Source organism: Plasmodium yoelii, assembly GCF_900002385.2.
Source record: "Plasmodium yoelii strain 17X genome assembly, chromosome: 8".
NCBI lineage: Eukaryota > Apicomplexa > Aconoidasida > Haemosporida > Plasmodiidae > Plasmodium > Plasmodium yoelii.
Window position 1 is genome coordinate 1,617,776 of NC_036180.2, and position 17,448 is coordinate 1,635,223.

At 20.5% G+C, this 17,448-nt stretch overlaps 5 protein-coding genes across 5 annotated transcripts; all 5 read left to right on the forward strand.

Moving 5' to 3' along the window:
* Positions 1–492: 492 nt before the first annotated feature.
* On the forward strand, positions 493–1,568 carry PY17X_0843001 (PIR protein; the record flags this gene model as incomplete). Its single annotated transcript, XM_022955363.1, has 3 exons — positions 493–507; positions 641–1,414; positions 1,503–1,568. 3 exons carry the CDS (start codon positions 493–495, stop codon positions 1,566–1,568), a joined length of 855 nt encoding a protein of 284 aa, XP_022810852.1.
* Positions 1,569–4,183: 2,615 nt separating this feature from the next.
* On the forward strand, positions 4,184–5,332 carry PY17X_0843101 (PIR protein; the record flags this gene model as incomplete). Its single annotated transcript, XM_022955368.1, has 3 exons — positions 4,184–4,198; positions 4,335–5,156; positions 5,246–5,332. 3 exons carry the CDS (start codon positions 4,184–4,186, stop codon positions 5,330–5,332), a joined length of 924 nt encoding a protein of 307 aa, XP_022810853.1.
* A 2,381-nt stretch (positions 5,333–7,713) lies between these two features.
* On the forward strand, positions 7,714–8,880 carry PY17X_0843201 (PIR protein; the record flags this gene model as incomplete). The annotated part of the gene is made up of 3 exons (XM_022956505.2): positions 7,714–7,731; positions 7,857–8,726; positions 8,815–8,880. The coding sequence occupies 3 exons, from the start codon at positions 7,714–7,716 to the stop codon at positions 8,878–8,880; spliced, it is 954 nt and encodes a 317-aa protein (XP_022810772.2).
* A 2,431-nt stretch (positions 8,881–11,311) lies between these two features.
* On the forward strand, positions 11,312–12,403 carry PY17X_0843301 (uncharacterized protein; the record flags this gene model as incomplete). The annotated part of the gene is made up of 3 exons (XM_722586.1): positions 11,312–11,326; positions 11,462–12,232; positions 12,317–12,403. The coding sequence occupies 3 exons, from the start codon at positions 11,312–11,314 to the stop codon at positions 12,401–12,403; spliced, it is 873 nt and encodes a 290-aa protein (XP_727679.1).
* A 2,552-nt stretch (positions 12,404–14,955) lies between these two features.
* Positions 14,956–16,095, forward strand: PY17X_0843401 (uncharacterized protein; the record flags this gene model as incomplete). Its single annotated transcript, XM_722466.1, has 3 exons — positions 14,956–14,970; positions 15,079–15,921; positions 16,009–16,095. 3 exons carry the CDS (start codon positions 14,956–14,958, stop codon positions 16,093–16,095), a joined length of 945 nt encoding a protein of 314 aa, XP_727559.1.
* Positions 16,096–17,448: the final 1,353 nt, after the last annotated feature.

The window sequence follows — 17,448 nt, forward strand, 5'->3', positions numbered from 1 at the left end:
ATATATAAAAGTTTAATATATTTTAAGGATTATAGTAATAATATAATTTTTATTTTTTAGATTTATACAGTATTTAAATTTTTGAAGGACATTCATTAAAACATAAAATATAAATATATTTCTTTTCTATGTTCAAACATACTTTAAATTCATTATAAATGTATATTAATTTTTATAATATAGTTATAGAAAATGTTAGTAAGAATGCATTTCTTGTATAAAATGCATCATATATATATTTAATCAAAAGTGTATTAAACAACCCCTATTTAAGGTAATTTAGCTAATTGTCATAAAATAAGTATAATATGATTTTAGTAATACTACTGTATTATTATTTTATATTAATTTAATTATTGAAAAACTTATAATATATTTAACTACAGACAGTTATATATAGTGTTAAAGTATTTGCGTCTCATATTTGGTGCATCGTATATAAAATAGCATGATTCTACTCAATTTACAAATCAAAAATAAAATCCCATTATAATGGATGCCGATATAGTATATGCATTTTTTAATAATAATTTCCTTTACATTTTTTGATATTGACCATATATAAATATCATTAAACTTTATTTTAATAAAACTTTTAATAATTCGCGTTTTTATTAATTGTTTTTAATTGCTTTCTTAGTGTAAAACGTTCACTCCTTTAAGGAACGTGATTTTCAATTCGGACGATGGTATAAGTTATCGATTTACAGATGATAATGATTACAAAGATTACTGTACTGGTGGAAATTGTAATGATGATACCGATAAAATGAATGCTAGATGTTTACATATTTTTGATGCATTATTTAAGGATAAGTCTGAGTTTGAAACAGATGCAAAAGGAAACATCTATATTGTTCAATACATTTTGATATGGTTAAGTTATGTGTTCAGCCTGATCAAAAGTGAAGAAAAAGGCAGTCTAAATGAATTTTATAATAAATATATAGAAACTGGCGATAGCTATAAAAAGGAAATAAACGAGGTTACTAATAAAAATTATAAGGATCTTATAGATAAAAATAAATATATTTTAAGTATGGATAAGAGCATTATATCTAAATTATATGATGTATTTAGTACATTATGTAACATATATATTGAGGTTGATGGAAGCAACTCAAATTGCGAGAAATCTTCTGAAAAAGCTAATCAATTTGTTGAAACATATAAAAAAATTATCATAGATCATAACATTGGTGAAAATATCCACTATTTTTATGTATTGATTAATTTATTAACTGATTATGACAATTTAAAAAAAAAATGTGAAAAATTCCCATCCACTCCAGATATAAAAAAAATAATTTCTGAACATGTTTCTGAAGCTACATCAAGTTCGATAACAAGCAAATTAATTCCAATTTTGTCGATATTAGTTGCAATACCAATTTTCTTGGGAATTGCTTATAAGGTAAATAATAAGGAATTAAAAAATTATTTTCATTATATATATGCAAACAATGACAAACAAAATCATATATTTCTTCATTTTATATTAGTATTCGTTATTTGGATTTCGGAAACGATTTCAAAAACAACATTTAAGAGAAAAGCTAAAAAAATAAAGAAGAAAATGGATTATTAATAAATTATTCCGAGTATGAAGATTGATGTACTTTAAGAAACTGTCTATTGGGGAGTAATTTTTGATCATAGTTTTTATATTGTTTTTAAGTTATAGGGTCAGGGTTATGTTTATGGAACCCATATTCGGGTTAGGGCTAAGTATTATATCTTTATTTAATTTTTTATAATTTAAACACTAATTTAATATATGTATCATTCCGTATGTTTAATCACATATAAAGTCCAAATATGCAACCAAAAAGTGGATATAACCATTAATGTGGAAGGGGTTACATAACATATTTTATAAGTTATAATATATATAATTAAGTGTTCATATGGATTTAATATGATTAAAAAAAATGTCTATATTGCATATATTAATTCGTATTATTCAACATCATAATTGTCTATTATATAAAATTTGTTAATCTGCGGTTATATCGAATATTTCATAACGCAATGTTTCTTATTTGATAAAACATTTTATTTAGTATAAGTTATTATTTGTATCATATTTATTTTAGTTTAAATTATATTACGCCAACATAACTGTAATAATAGATATTCATAAAATATAGATGCATGAAATATCGACCGAGAATCGACAATATAACATTGTCTATAAAATATTATTACGCTTCTAACATTTTTTAAGTTTTAATTGTAGTTACTATTCTCTTGTATCTTACATTTGTATTAATAGAAGTTTATTTATACGCTTTAATATATTTATCATAAGGTATAACAATAGGTTCGCTATACAATAAATTTTTAAATTCATAGGTTTGAGGTATAAATAATTATATTTTAAAATAGTTAAAAAATAAAATGTAAGTATATAATAAAATTTAATGTTATAGTTTGATATAATGCTTATAAACAATATATTACATGAATTAACGTTATTGTTATAATATATATAATATTGTATAAATGACTAAAACTGAAATATGTTAATTTTGGAAATATATACAATTATATATTAATGCAAAGTATAATGGTATGTAATAATTAATTTAATTTGAATTAATAATATTTTTATTAGGTTATTATGTATGTAAAAACTCTAAATTTATAATTTAAATATATTTTTATTACGAAATAATATGTTCTAAATGTTATACTTTAAAACAATGAAACAAGGAAATATTATATATTGATTTAAAGTATTTTGATTAAGCGCATTAATTATTCCGTTGTACTATACAGTGATGTAGCAGTAATAATAATATTAATAACAATAGATAAAGTATTAAATACGAACAAATCATTAAATTCATTTGATTCGAATACGTTGATATATATTATTAAACTTGTAATAAGATTAAAATTATATGCACAAAACATCAAATGAAATATTATAACATTTATTTAAGTATGTATTCATGCGATAATATTAGAATTAACATTACCAAGCAAAATAATATTAATAATTCTATAGTTTACTTAAAAATATAGTTTTTCATCATAAAACTAAATATAGTTTATTATAAAATATAAAAGCAAATTATATATTTAGAAAATAATTCTAAGTCATTATTAATGATTAATTTTATTATGTACATTAATTGAAAGTTTTAAAGGTAGAAAATATAATTAAAATATGTAGAATAAATAAATCTTATATGACTACATTCTTGTCTTAAAAAAACATACTTCCCTTATCTCTCCCCTCAAAGTGCAATATACCAATCTAATAGATATAGTTTTCTATTATAATTTAAAAATTGTATCAATACTAATTTATGTGTCATATATTTAATATTTAATAAGTATGATTATAAAAACGATATGCATTAACAGTCTTATTTAAGCTTATAAATATGGTTTCAGTGATAATTGTCGTTTTAAACCGTGAGAAAGATGTGCAAAATATATTATAAAATTATCTAATAATATATATTTATAAATTTAATTATATAGGAATAAAAATAAAGCTATTGAAAATGTTAAATATAATTGGAATTGATATATATTAAATAAAAATAATATTAAAATCATGTATATGCAATTAAAAAAGGGAACAATGCAACTTATTTTGTAAATGTTATAATTTTATAAAAATAAAAGCTATATAATATTAGAAACAATTATATAAGTATTTAATATATCTTTAAAAATCACTATTTATATACTTTTAAGGATTATAATAATAATATATTTTTTTATTTTTTAGATTTATACAGTATTTAAGTTTTAGAATTTAAATAATTAAAATAGAAGATATAAATATATACCTTTTCTATGTTCAAACATACTTTAAATTGTTTATAAAATTATATATATTTTTATAACAGAGTTTTGCCAGATTTTAGTAAGAATAGCATTTTTTTTATAAAATACATCATGTTTATATTTAACTAAAATGTATTAAGCAACTCTCTATTTAAGGTAATTTAGCTAATTATGATAAATAGAAATAGAACGTTTCTTTACTAATAATATTATTTTATTATGTATAATAATTTATTTATTAAAAAGTTATAATATATTTAACTACAGACAGTTTCTATATATAGGGTTAAAGTATTAGCGTCACATATTGGGGACATCGTATATAAAATAGCATGATTCTACTCAATTTACAAATATAAAATAAAATTTCATCACAATGGATAAGGACGTGGTATATGCATTTTTTAATAATAATAATAATTTCCTTTACATTTTTTGATATTGTATTATATATATCATTAAACTTTATTTTAATCAAATATTCAATAATATTCATTTCTAATAAATGTTTTTAAATCTTTTCCTAGTCTGAAAAGTTCGAGAATCTATGGGATAAATTTCCTGATGAATTGAAAAATGGAGAATATGAATTTAAAGATAATAATTTCTTAGATAGTTATTGTTATAAAAATGAATGTAAAGGTGATCTCGAAAAAATTAATGCTGGATGTTTATTTTTGCTTAATAAATTCTTTGGGAGTTCTGGGCTTTCGAATAAGACAAAAAATAATATAATTTTTGTTGATTACATTATGATATGGTTAATTTATATGTTAAGCCTAAAGGACAATCCAAATAAAAACAGTCTAAAACATTTTTATACTACATATATAAATAGTGATTTAAATTATAAAAATACTGTAGACTATGTTGAAGGTTGTAATAATTTTAAGGATATTATAGTAAAGAGACATACTTTAACGAATGATGATATGGATAATAAGATTATATCTGAATTATATAATGCATTTAAATTATTATGTGAAATGTATACTGATTTTGATGAAAACACGTCAAATTGCGCAAAATGTTCGGAAAAAGCTTTTCAATTTGTTGAAAATTATAAAAAACTTAATGAATATCCTAATAATACTAATGGTAGTTCATATAATAAAATATTATCTACTTTATCAACTGATTATGATAACTTTAAAATTTATTGTGGTAAAAAAGGTGGTACATGTAATAATTTTCCATCCCTTCCACCTATAAAAACAGAAGAAAATGATGCACTAAGTTCTGGACTAATTTCTGAAGATGCATCATCAAGCTTGTCGATAACAAACAAATTGTTTACAGTTTTATCGATATTTGGTGCAATAGCATTTCTTTTAGGAGTTTCTTATAAGGTAAATAATAAAGACTTTAAAAATTATTTTCATTATATATATGCAAACGTTAACAACCAAATCGTACATTTCTTAACATTTTATATTAGTATTCGTTATTTGGATTGCGGAAACGATTTCAAAAACAAAAATTAAGAGAAAAGCTAAAAAATATAAAGAAGAGAATAAATCATTAATATAAGATTCGACGAATAATGATTATTCCAGGAATAGTAATAATTATTGATATATTTTAAGAAACTGTCTATTGGGGAGTAATTTTTTTCCAATTTTTGCATAATTTTATATAGTTTTTATGTTAAGGGTCAGGGTTGTGTTTATGGAACCCATATTCGGGTTAGGGCTAAGTATTATATTGCATTCAACTTTTTATAATTTGAACACTAATTAAATATATGTACCATTTCCGTATGTTTAATCACAAGATGAAGTTCAAAAATCAAAATGTGCAAACAAAAGGAGAATAATCTAATATGAAAGGGGCCAATACCATATTTCTCATAAAGTATAATATATACAATTATGTGTTCATGCCGATTTAATATGATTAAAATAAAATGTCTATATTGCATATATTAATATAGATATTGATTATATATGAATTCATATTATATATATCATAATTACCTATTATATAAGCCTTGATAACCCAGAGCTATATTGAATTATGCATATCATAATATGTTGCTTTATTTTATGAAAATTTTATTTAGTAGAACTTATGATTTGTATCATGTTTATTTTAATGTAAATCATGTTATCCAACTGAACTGTAATAATAGATATTCATAAAATATCGATCGAGAATCGAGAATACAACATTATCTATAAAAGGCATTTTATGCATCTAACATTTTTAATAATCAATAAAAATATGCATATTAATAAAAAATTAAACTATATATATATATATACTATCCTTTAAAATAACAATTATGCATAGTATCATTTTATCCTAATGTTTTAAATTCAAATAATAGAGATATTAATATATACATTAATTTATTTACTATAAAGGTATACTATTAGATTAATCACTATTAATTTTGAACTTTATAGTTTTGAGGTATAAATACATTACATTTAAAATTTAAAAAAAAAATATAAGTATATTAATAAAATTTCTAATTATATTTTGTTATAATAATTATAAATAATATGATAGATATAATACGTTATTATTATATGCCTATACATATAATATAATAAAATATTCTACCAATAACTAATATTGAAATATTGTTATATTGTGAAACCTTCATATAATTAAATATTAATATTATCGAAAAGACACATAATAATACATTACAAATGTATCATTTTTGTATATTTGTTAAAGATTCAATTTTGGATATTTGGTTTTATATTCTAAAAATATGAATCAATAGATAAAAGGCTAAAAACTCAATTAACGTTAAATGTGTTTTTTTTATTCCATATTAACGCATATTATATTGTCGTTGTTTTACCATATAATTAATAAAATATAGAACTTTTAATAAATTATTTGAATGTATATACATTGATAACTATAACAGTAGAATATATAAGATAAAAATAACTACGTAGAACATTTACGAATATTTAACGGAATTTATATAGTAAAAGAGAAAATATATCTTATCTCTCTCCTCTTAAAGTGCAATATAACAACCTAATTAAACATAATTTTCTATTATACTTTAAAATTTGAATCAATAGTTATTTATACGTTATATATTTACCAAGTATTATTCGAAAATCAATCTACATATAAAAACTTATTTAAGCTTATAAATATCATAATAACTATGGGTTCATTGCTAATTGTTGTTTTAACAATGGAAAAATATGCAAAATATATTATAAAATTACTCATTAAGGTACAGTTCTAAATTGAAGTATATAGGAATAAAAACAGATTTATCGGACTCATTAAATGGATTATGAATTTATCTATATTAAATAAAAATAATATTAAAATTATATACATGTAATTATAAAGGGGAACAATGCAACTTATTTTAAAAATACTATAATTTTAATAAGACGTGATATATAATATTAGAAATAAGTATATAAGTATTTAATATATTTTAAAAAATGGGTATTTATATACTTTTAAAAAATATACTAATAATAAATTTATTAATTTTTACATATTTATAGGTTCATGGGGATAAATTTATTTATTAAAATATGAGAAACAAATTTGTATTTTTCTATATTGAGACATAATGGGATGCATTTTAAACTCATTACAAAATTACTTAAATTTTTATAATGTATATTATTAATAATTATGAATTTCAGAATAAATTATTTTATACATATGACCAAAGTAAATATCTCCAATTTAAGGCAGTTTAGCTAATTTCAATAAATTATATATAAACTTACTATGATGGTATTATTGTATTATTACTTTACATTAATTTTTAATTAATATAAAAATAAAATGTGATTAACTACAGATAATTGTTATATAGAGAATCCAATTTTACGTCCCTATTTTGATGCAGTATATATGAAATTAATATGATGTACTTAATTCATAGTTCAAAAATAAAAATTCAATATGTTAACTAGTAAAGTGGTACATACTATTTCTTGAATAAAAATGTTTGTTATTACACATTTTTTGTAATGTATTATTTATAAATTAATAATAAGCTCATTTTAATAGACATTTTTATTTAATTTTTTAAAATTGTTTCTTAGTGTGGAGAGTTTGATACTTTTTGGAGGTTTTTTCCCGATGAATTAAAAACTTCTGGAGAATATGATTTTAAAGTTGGATCGATCAATAATTACTGCCCTAATAGAAAATGTGAAAGTGATATCGATAAGATTAATGCTGGATGTTTATGGTTATTTAAACAATTTTATGGAAGTTCATATAATTTTTCGAGTAATGCAAATGGAAATATGAATATTGTTACATACATTATGACATTGATAAGTTATAAGTTAAATCAAAAATCACAAGACGGAATCACCACATTTAACGATTTTTATAGTAAGCATATACAAAATGCCGAGGAGTATAAAAAGGATATAGATGGTGTTGATGATTATAGTAGTTATATGGATCTTATAAATCAAAAAAATGAATTGATGGACATTGATATTAGTGTTATGTCTAAATTTTATGATTTATTTAAAAACTTATGCAATATGTATATCAATATTGGTAAAAAAAACAAGGGCGGCATATATTTAGAATATGCTAAAAATTTTGCTAATGAATACAAAAAACTTTTTAATGATGATGATAATAATGAAGGGAGCTCATATAATAAAATATTGTCTGCGTTATCAAGTGATTATTATAATTTTGAAAAAAACAAAGTTGATGGTAAATCAATAGAATTTCCTTCACTACCAACAAAAAAAACAGTTGAAAATGTTGACATACCAAATTCTGAAGAAGAAAAAGCTGTCTCCTTGAGTGTAACGCCAGAATCAAGTTCTAAAGCTAAAATATCAGATTCTGATTCAACATTACCAAGTCCATCACAAGTAAATAAATTAATTTTAATTCCAATTATATTTGTTGCAACATTAATTTTATTAGGAATTGGATATAAGGTAAATAATAACTCAATTAAAAATATATTCACACTGAGTAATTTATGAATATAAATAAATTATACATTTTTTTTATTTTTTACATTAGTATTCATTATTTGGATTTCGGAAACGATCTCAAAAACAATATTTAAGAGAGAAGCTAAAAAAATAAAGAAGAAAATGAGCCAATAATATATGATTCGAATATTAATAATGATTAATATATGTTAAGAAGCTGTCTATTGGGAAGTAATTTTTGCATAATTTTTATATAGTTTTTATGTTATAGAACCCATATTCGGGTTAGAGTTAAATATAATGTCTTTATTTAATTTTGTATAGTTTGAACAAATCACAAGATGAAGTTCAAAATATGTAACCCCCAAAGGAATATTGCCATTAATATGAAAAGGCCCACATAAATTTTTTTCATAAGTTATAATATATTAAATTGAGTGTTCATGTCAATTTAATATGATTAAAATAAAATGTCTATATTGTATATATTAATATAGATATTGATTATATATGAATTCATATTATGATATATCATAATTATTTATTATATAAAGATTGTTAATAATAATTATAATGAATTATGCATATCATAATATGTTTCTTTATTTAATGAAAATTTTATTTAGTAAAACTTATTATTTGTATCATATTTGTTTTAATTTAAATTATATTACGCCAACTGAACTGTAATAGTAGCATTATATATGAGGTTGGGTATTATTATAATAAAATTCATTTTGAATATTCATCTACATTATAATATACCTTCATGTTAATGGGAATATTTTTATTGTTAATTAAACATATTACCAATATATAATAGGTAGTCATAAAATATAGATTCATAAAATATCGATCGAGGTTCAACAACACAACAATACCTATAAAAGATGTTTTATGCATCTAACATTTTTAGTAATATATAAAAATTACATTATAGATATAGGCATACTATCCTTTTAACTTTCGATATATATAATATAATTTTATGCTAAAGTTTTAAATTCAAATAATATAAATCGTTCTATATACATTAATTTATTTACTATAAAGGTATAATATTAGATTAATCACTATTAATTTGTAAATTTTATATTTTGAAGTATATACAAATTGGAAATATATATTTAAAGTAGTTAAAAGACAAAATATAAGTATATAATAAAGTTTAATGTTATAGTTTGTTATAATAATTGTAAATAATTTGATAGATATAATATCGTTATTATCATATACCTATACATGTAAACTAATAACTAATATTGAAATATTATTTTATTGTGGAAACTTCATATAATTAAATATTAATTTTATCGAAAAGACACATAACAATATATTATAAAGGTATCAATGCTATATATATGTTAAATATTCAGTTTGCGATATGTGGTTTAATATTCTAAAAATGTGAATCAATGGTGAAATGGTTAAAGACTCAATCAACGTTAAATGTCATTTTATTATTCACATTAGTGTTTAGTGAATAATCATTTTATAATCCAAAACAACATTACTGTATCATAGAATTAATAAAATATATCATTTTTAATAAATTATTTGAATGATATACATTAACTATAACAGTAGAATATATAAGATAAAATTATGTATAATATTTAGCAAATATTTATATAAATATATATATTAAAGGCTAATATATCTTATCTCTCTCCTATTAAAGGGTAAAATAATGACATAATAAAACATAGTTTTCTATTATACTTTAAAATTAACATAATAGTTATTTATATGTTAATATTTAATATATACTAAGTATGATTTTAAAAATAATATGCATTCAAAGACTTATTTAAGGTTATAAATATGGGTCCAGTGCTAATTGCCATTTTAAACCTTGGAAATTATGCGTAAAATATATTATAAAATTATCCAATAAGGTATATTGGAATAAAAATAAAGTTATTTAACGCATTAAAATTATTTTTTAATTTATCTACATTCATTAAAAACAATATAAATTTATGTATTAGGGATAGAAAATGTAACAATACAACTTTGTAAATATTATAATTTTAGAAAAGACTATATTATATATATTAGGAACAAGTATATAGTATTTAATATATTTTTTAAAAAGACTATTTATATGCTTTTAAGGATTATAGTAATAATAGAATTTTCATTTTTTAGATTTATACAGTATTTAAGTTTTAGAAAGGCAATCATTAAAACATAAAATATAAATATATTCCTTTTCTATGTTCAAACATACTTTAGATTTATTATAAATGTATGTTCATTTTTATAACATAGTTATACAAGATGCTAGTAAGAATGCATTTCTTGTATAAAATACATCATATATATATTTAATCAAGAATGTATTAAACAACCCTCTATTTAAGGTAATTTATCTAATTATCATAAAAAGGAATAAAACGTTTCTTTAGTGATAATGTTATTATATTATTCTATATTAATTTAATTATTGAAAAATTTATAATATATTTAACTACAGACAGTTATATATAGGATTAAAGTATTTGCGTCACATATTTGGTGCATCGTATATAAAATAGAATGATCCTACTCAATTTACAAATCAAAAATAAAATCCCATCACTATGGATAAGGATGTGGTATATGCATTTTTTAATAATAATAATTTCCTTTACATTTTTTGATATTGACCATATATAAATATCATTAAACTTTATTTTAATAAAATTTTCAATAATATACTTTTTATTAATTATTTTTAAATGTTTTCTTAGTGTAAAAAGTTCCAGGATGTAAGGAAATGGTTTCCTGATCAATTGGACGATAAGAAAATGTATCAATTTAAAGATGATACACATTTCAAAAAGTATTGTACTGGTGATAGTTGTGATACTGATCTCGACAAAATTAATGCTGGATGTTTATATTTTTTTGATACATTCTATAAGGATGTTTCCGCGTTTGAGACGGCTGCAAACGAAAACATCTATATTGTTCAATACATTTTGATATGGTTAATTTATATGTTAAACCTTACCAAAACTGAAGAAAACGACAGTATAGGCTCTTTTTATAAAACATACATAGAGGATGGTAATAAGTATACTAAAAATATAGATTATATTAATAGTCATAATAGTTATAAGGATCTTATAGATAGAAATGATTATTTTTTAAGTATGGATATGAGCATTGTATCTAAATTATATGATGCATTTAATACATTATGTGACATATATAATGAGCTTGATACAAACTACTCAAATTGCACGCAATGTTCGGGAAAAGCTAGTCAATTTATTAAAAAATATAAAAAAATTATCATAGATCATAAAATTGGTGAAGATAACCCCTATTTTCATGTATTGATTAATTTATTAAATGATTATGGTAATTTAAAAAATGAATGTGAAGATTTTCCATCCATTCCAGATATAGAAAACATAATTTCTGAAGTTACATCAAGTTCATCGATAGCAAGCAAATTAATTCCAATTTTATCGATATTAGTTGCAATAACAATTTTTTTAGGAATTTCTTATAAGGTAAATAATAAGGAATTAAAAAAAATTATTATATATATCCAAACATTAACAAATAACCGTACACTTCTTAACATTTTATATTAGTATTCGTTATTTGGATTTCGGAAACGATTTCAAAAACCAAAATTAAGAGAAAAGCTCAAAAATATAAAGAAGAAAATGGATCATTAATAAATTATTCCGAGTATGCAGATTGATGTATTTTAAGAAACTGTCTATTGGGGAGTAATTTTTGATCATAGTTTTTATATTGTTTTTAAGTTATAGGGTCAGGGTTATGTTTATGGAACCCATATTCGGGTTAGAGCTAAGTATTATATCTTTATTTAATTTTTTATAATTTAAACATTAATTAAATATATGTATCATTCCGTATGTTTCATCACATATAAAGTCCAAATATGCAACCAAAAAGTGGATATAACCATTAATGTGGAAGGGGTTACATAACATATTTTATAAGTTATAATATATATAATTGAGTGTTCATATGGATTTAATATGATTAAAAAAAAATGTCTATATTGCATATATTAATTCGCATTATTCAACATCATAATTGTCTATTATATAAAATTTGTTAATCAGTGATTATATCGAATAAATCATAACGCAATGTTTCTTTATTTGATGAAAATTTTATTTAGTAAAACTTATTATTTGTATCATATTTATTTTAATTTAAATCATGTTATCCAACTGAACAGTAATAGATAGTCATAAAATATAGATGCATGGAATATCGACCGAGAATCGACAATATAACATTGTCTATAAAATATTATTACGCTTCTAACATTTTTTAAGTTTTAATTGTAGTAACTATTCTCTTTTTGTATTAAAATTAATTAGTATTAATAGAAGTCGTTTTATACGCTTTAATTTATCATAAAGGTATAACATTATATTAATCACTATTAATTTGTAAACTTTATAGTTTTGAGGTATAAATAAATTGGAAATATATTATATTTTAAAATAATTAAAAGAAAAAACATAAGTATATTAATAAAATATAATGTTATAGTTTGCCATAATACTTATAAACAACTTGGTATATAAAATTAACGTTATTGTTCTAATATATATAATATTTTATCAATGGCAAAACTGAAATATGTTAAATTTGTGAAACATATACAATTACATATTAATGCAAAGTATAATGGTATGTAATAATTAATTTAATTTGAATTAATAATATTTTTATTAGGTTATATAAAATTCACAAATATATTGTTATTGCTAAATAATATATGTACTAAAATAATTTAAAAACTATGAAACAAAAAAATTACTAATTGATTTAAAGTATTTTGATTAAGCGCATTAATTATTCCGTTGTACTATACAGTGATATAGCAGTAATAAAAATAGCAATAACAATAGATAAAGTATTAAATACGAACAAATCATTAAATTTATTTGATTCGAATAAGTTGATATATATTATTAAACTTGTAATAAGATTAAAATTATATGCACAAAACATCAAATGAAATATTATAACATTTATTTAAGTATGCTTAATGCGATAACATTAGATTAACATTACCAAGCAAAATAATATTAATAATTATATAGTTTTCTTAAAAATATAGTTTATTATAAAATATAAAAGAACATATATATTTAGAAAATAATTCTAAGGCATTTTTAATGTATACATGAATTGAAAGTTTAATGTTAAAGAAATACAAGACATAATTAGTTATATAGAATAGGTAAATCTTATATGACTACATAATTGTCTTAAAAAAGCATACTTCCCTTATCTCTCCTATCTAAAATGCAAATATACCAACCTAATTACACATAGTTTATTATTATACTTGATAATTTGCATCAATAGTTATTTATATGTTAATAATTAATATTTACTAAGTATTATTTTTAAAACAATATGCATTAAAATACCTATTTAAGCTTATAAATACGGTTTCAGTGCTAATTGTCGTTTTAAACCGTGAGAAAGATGTGCAAAATATATTATAAAATTATATAATAAGATATATTTATAAATTTGAGTATATTGGAATAAACATAAAGTTATTTAACGCATTAAAATTATTTTTAAATTTATCTATATTAATTGTAAATAATATAAATTTATATAATTTGCATAGAAAATGAAACGATACAACTTAATTTCTAAATGTTATAATTTTAATAAAATATTTGTATATAGTATTAGAAACAACTATATAAATATTTAATATATTTTAAAAAATTACTATTTATATACTTTTAAGTATTATAGTAATAATAGAACTTTTTATTTTTTAGATTTATACAGTATTTAAATTTTAGAAAAGAAATCATCAAAACATAAAATATAAATATATTCCTTTTCTATGTTCAAACATAATTTAAATTCATAATAAAAGTATATTAATTTTTATAATAAAGTTATAGCAGATGCTAGTAAGAATAGCATTTATTGTATAAAATGCATCATATCTATATTTAATCAAAAATGTATTAAGCAACCCTCAATTTAAGGTAATTTAGCTAATTGTCATAAAATAAGTATAATATGATTTTAGTAATACTACTGTATTATTATTTTATATTAATTTAATTATTGAAAAACTTATAATATATTTAACTACAAACAGTTGTTATTTATAGGGTTAAATTATTTGCGTCACATATTAGGAGCAGTGTATATAAAACAGCATGATTTTATTAAATTTACCAATCAAAAATAAGATTCCATTATAATGAATAAGAAAGTGGTATATGCATTTTTGATATTGTATTATATTTAAATATCATTAAACTTTATTTTAATAAAATGTTCAATAATATACATTTCTAATAACTGTTTTTAAATGTTTTCTTAGTGTGAAAGCTTTCAGAGTGTATGGGATGATTTTCCCGATAAATTGACCAATAGTAATGAATATCATGAATTTAATGATAGTAGTTTTTTAAATGGTTATTGTTTTAAAGATAAATGTGGTCGTGGTCACCCTCTCGACAAAATTAATGCTGGATGTTTATTTTTGTTTAATAAATTCTTTGGGAGTTCTGGTGTGTTTAATAATAATGCAAAAAGTAATATCAATGCTGTTGAATACATTATCATATGGTTAAGTCATATGTTAAACCTAAAGGATAAAGAAGGAAACATTCTAAAAAATTTTTATGATATATATATAAAAAACCAAGAAAAGTATAAAAATACTATAGATGGTGTTGATGGTTGTAAAAATTATAATGATCTTATATATACAAAAAATGAATTGATGAATATTACTAATGAAAAATTGTCTAAATTGTATGGTCCATTTAAATCATTATGTAACATGTATAATGAATTTAACGAAACGAAACCAAATTGTGATAAATGTTTAGAAAATGCTAAAGAATTTGTTAAAAAATATAATGAATTTAATGAAGGTCCTAATAATATTGATAACATTTCTTATAGACAAGTATTGTGTACTTTATCAAATGATTATGATAATTTTAAAAAGAAATATAGTGATGTTAAATGTTCCAATTTATCCTTCCCAGCGATAGAAAAACCAAAAAATTGTGTACAAAGTTTTGAACAAACTTCTCAACTAATTTCTACACAAACTTCTGAAGATGCACCATCAAGTTCATCGATAGGAAACAAATTATTTATAGTTTTGTCAATATTTGGTGCAATAGCATTTTTTTTAGGAATTTCTTATAAGGTAAATAATAAGGAAATTAAAAATTATTTTCATTATATATATGCAAACGTTAACAAAAAAATAATTCATTTACCGTTTTTATATTAGTATTCGCTATTTGGATTTCGGAAACGAGTTCAAAAACAATATTTAAGAGAAAAAATAAAAAATATAAAGAAGAGAATGAATCATTAATATATTATTCGAAGAGAGTGACTATTTCAGGAATAGTAATAATGGTTGATATATTTTAAGAAATTGTCTATTGGGAAGTAATTTTTGCATAATTTTTATATAGTTTTTATGTTGTGGAACCCATATTCGTGTTAGGGTTAAGTGTTATATCTTTATTTAATTTTTTATAATTTGAACATTAATTTAATATATGTACTATATCCGTATGCTTAATCACGAGATAATTTCAAAATATTCACCCAAAGGGTACTGCCATTAATATGAAAAGGGCCATATCACATTTTTTCATAAGTTATAATATATATAATTGTATGTTCATGCCGATTTAATATGATTAAAATAAAATGTCTATGTTGCATATATTAATTCATATTATGATATATCATAATTATTTATTATATAAAGCTTGATAATCATAACTATATTGAATTATGTATAACACAATATGTTTCTTTGGTTGATGAAAATTTTATTTAGTAAAATTTATGATTTGTATCATATTTATTTTGATTCAAATCGTATTTTTATAACCGATCAGTATAATAATTTTATATATAGGAGTATAATTATAATTCAATTCATTTTGAATATTTCTCTACATTACAATATATATTCGGATTAATATATGTGTTTTTAACATTAATTAAACATATTACCAATATATAATAGATAGTCATAAATATAGATGCATGGAATATCAATCGAGAATCGACAATACAACATTATCTATAAAATATTATTATGCTTCTAACATTTTTTTAAGTTTTAATTGTAGTTACTATTTTTTTTTGTATTTTGCATTTGTATTAAAATTAATTAGTATTAATAGAAGTTGCTTTATACGCCTTAATTTATTTATCATAAGGCATAACATTAGATTAATCACTATTAATTTTTAAACTTTATAGTTTTGGTGTATAAATAAATTGTATTTTAAAATAGTTAAAAGAAAAAAATAAGCATATTAATAAAGTTTAATATTATATTTTGTTCTAACAACTATAAATAAAATGACAGGCATAATGCATTATTATTATATGCCTATACATATAAACTAGTAAAATATTCTACCAATAATTAATATTGAAATATTGTTCTATTGCGAATACTTCATATAATTAAATATTAATTTTATCGAAAAGACACATAATAACCCATTATAAAGGTATCAATTTATATATTTTGTTAAATATCCAATTTGAATTTGTAGTTTTATATTATAAAAATATGAATCAATGATGAAAGGGTTAAAGACTCAATTCGTGTTAAATGTCATTTTATTATTCCATATTAACGAATATTATATTGTCGTTGTTTTACCATAGAATTCATAAAATATAGAATTTTTAATAA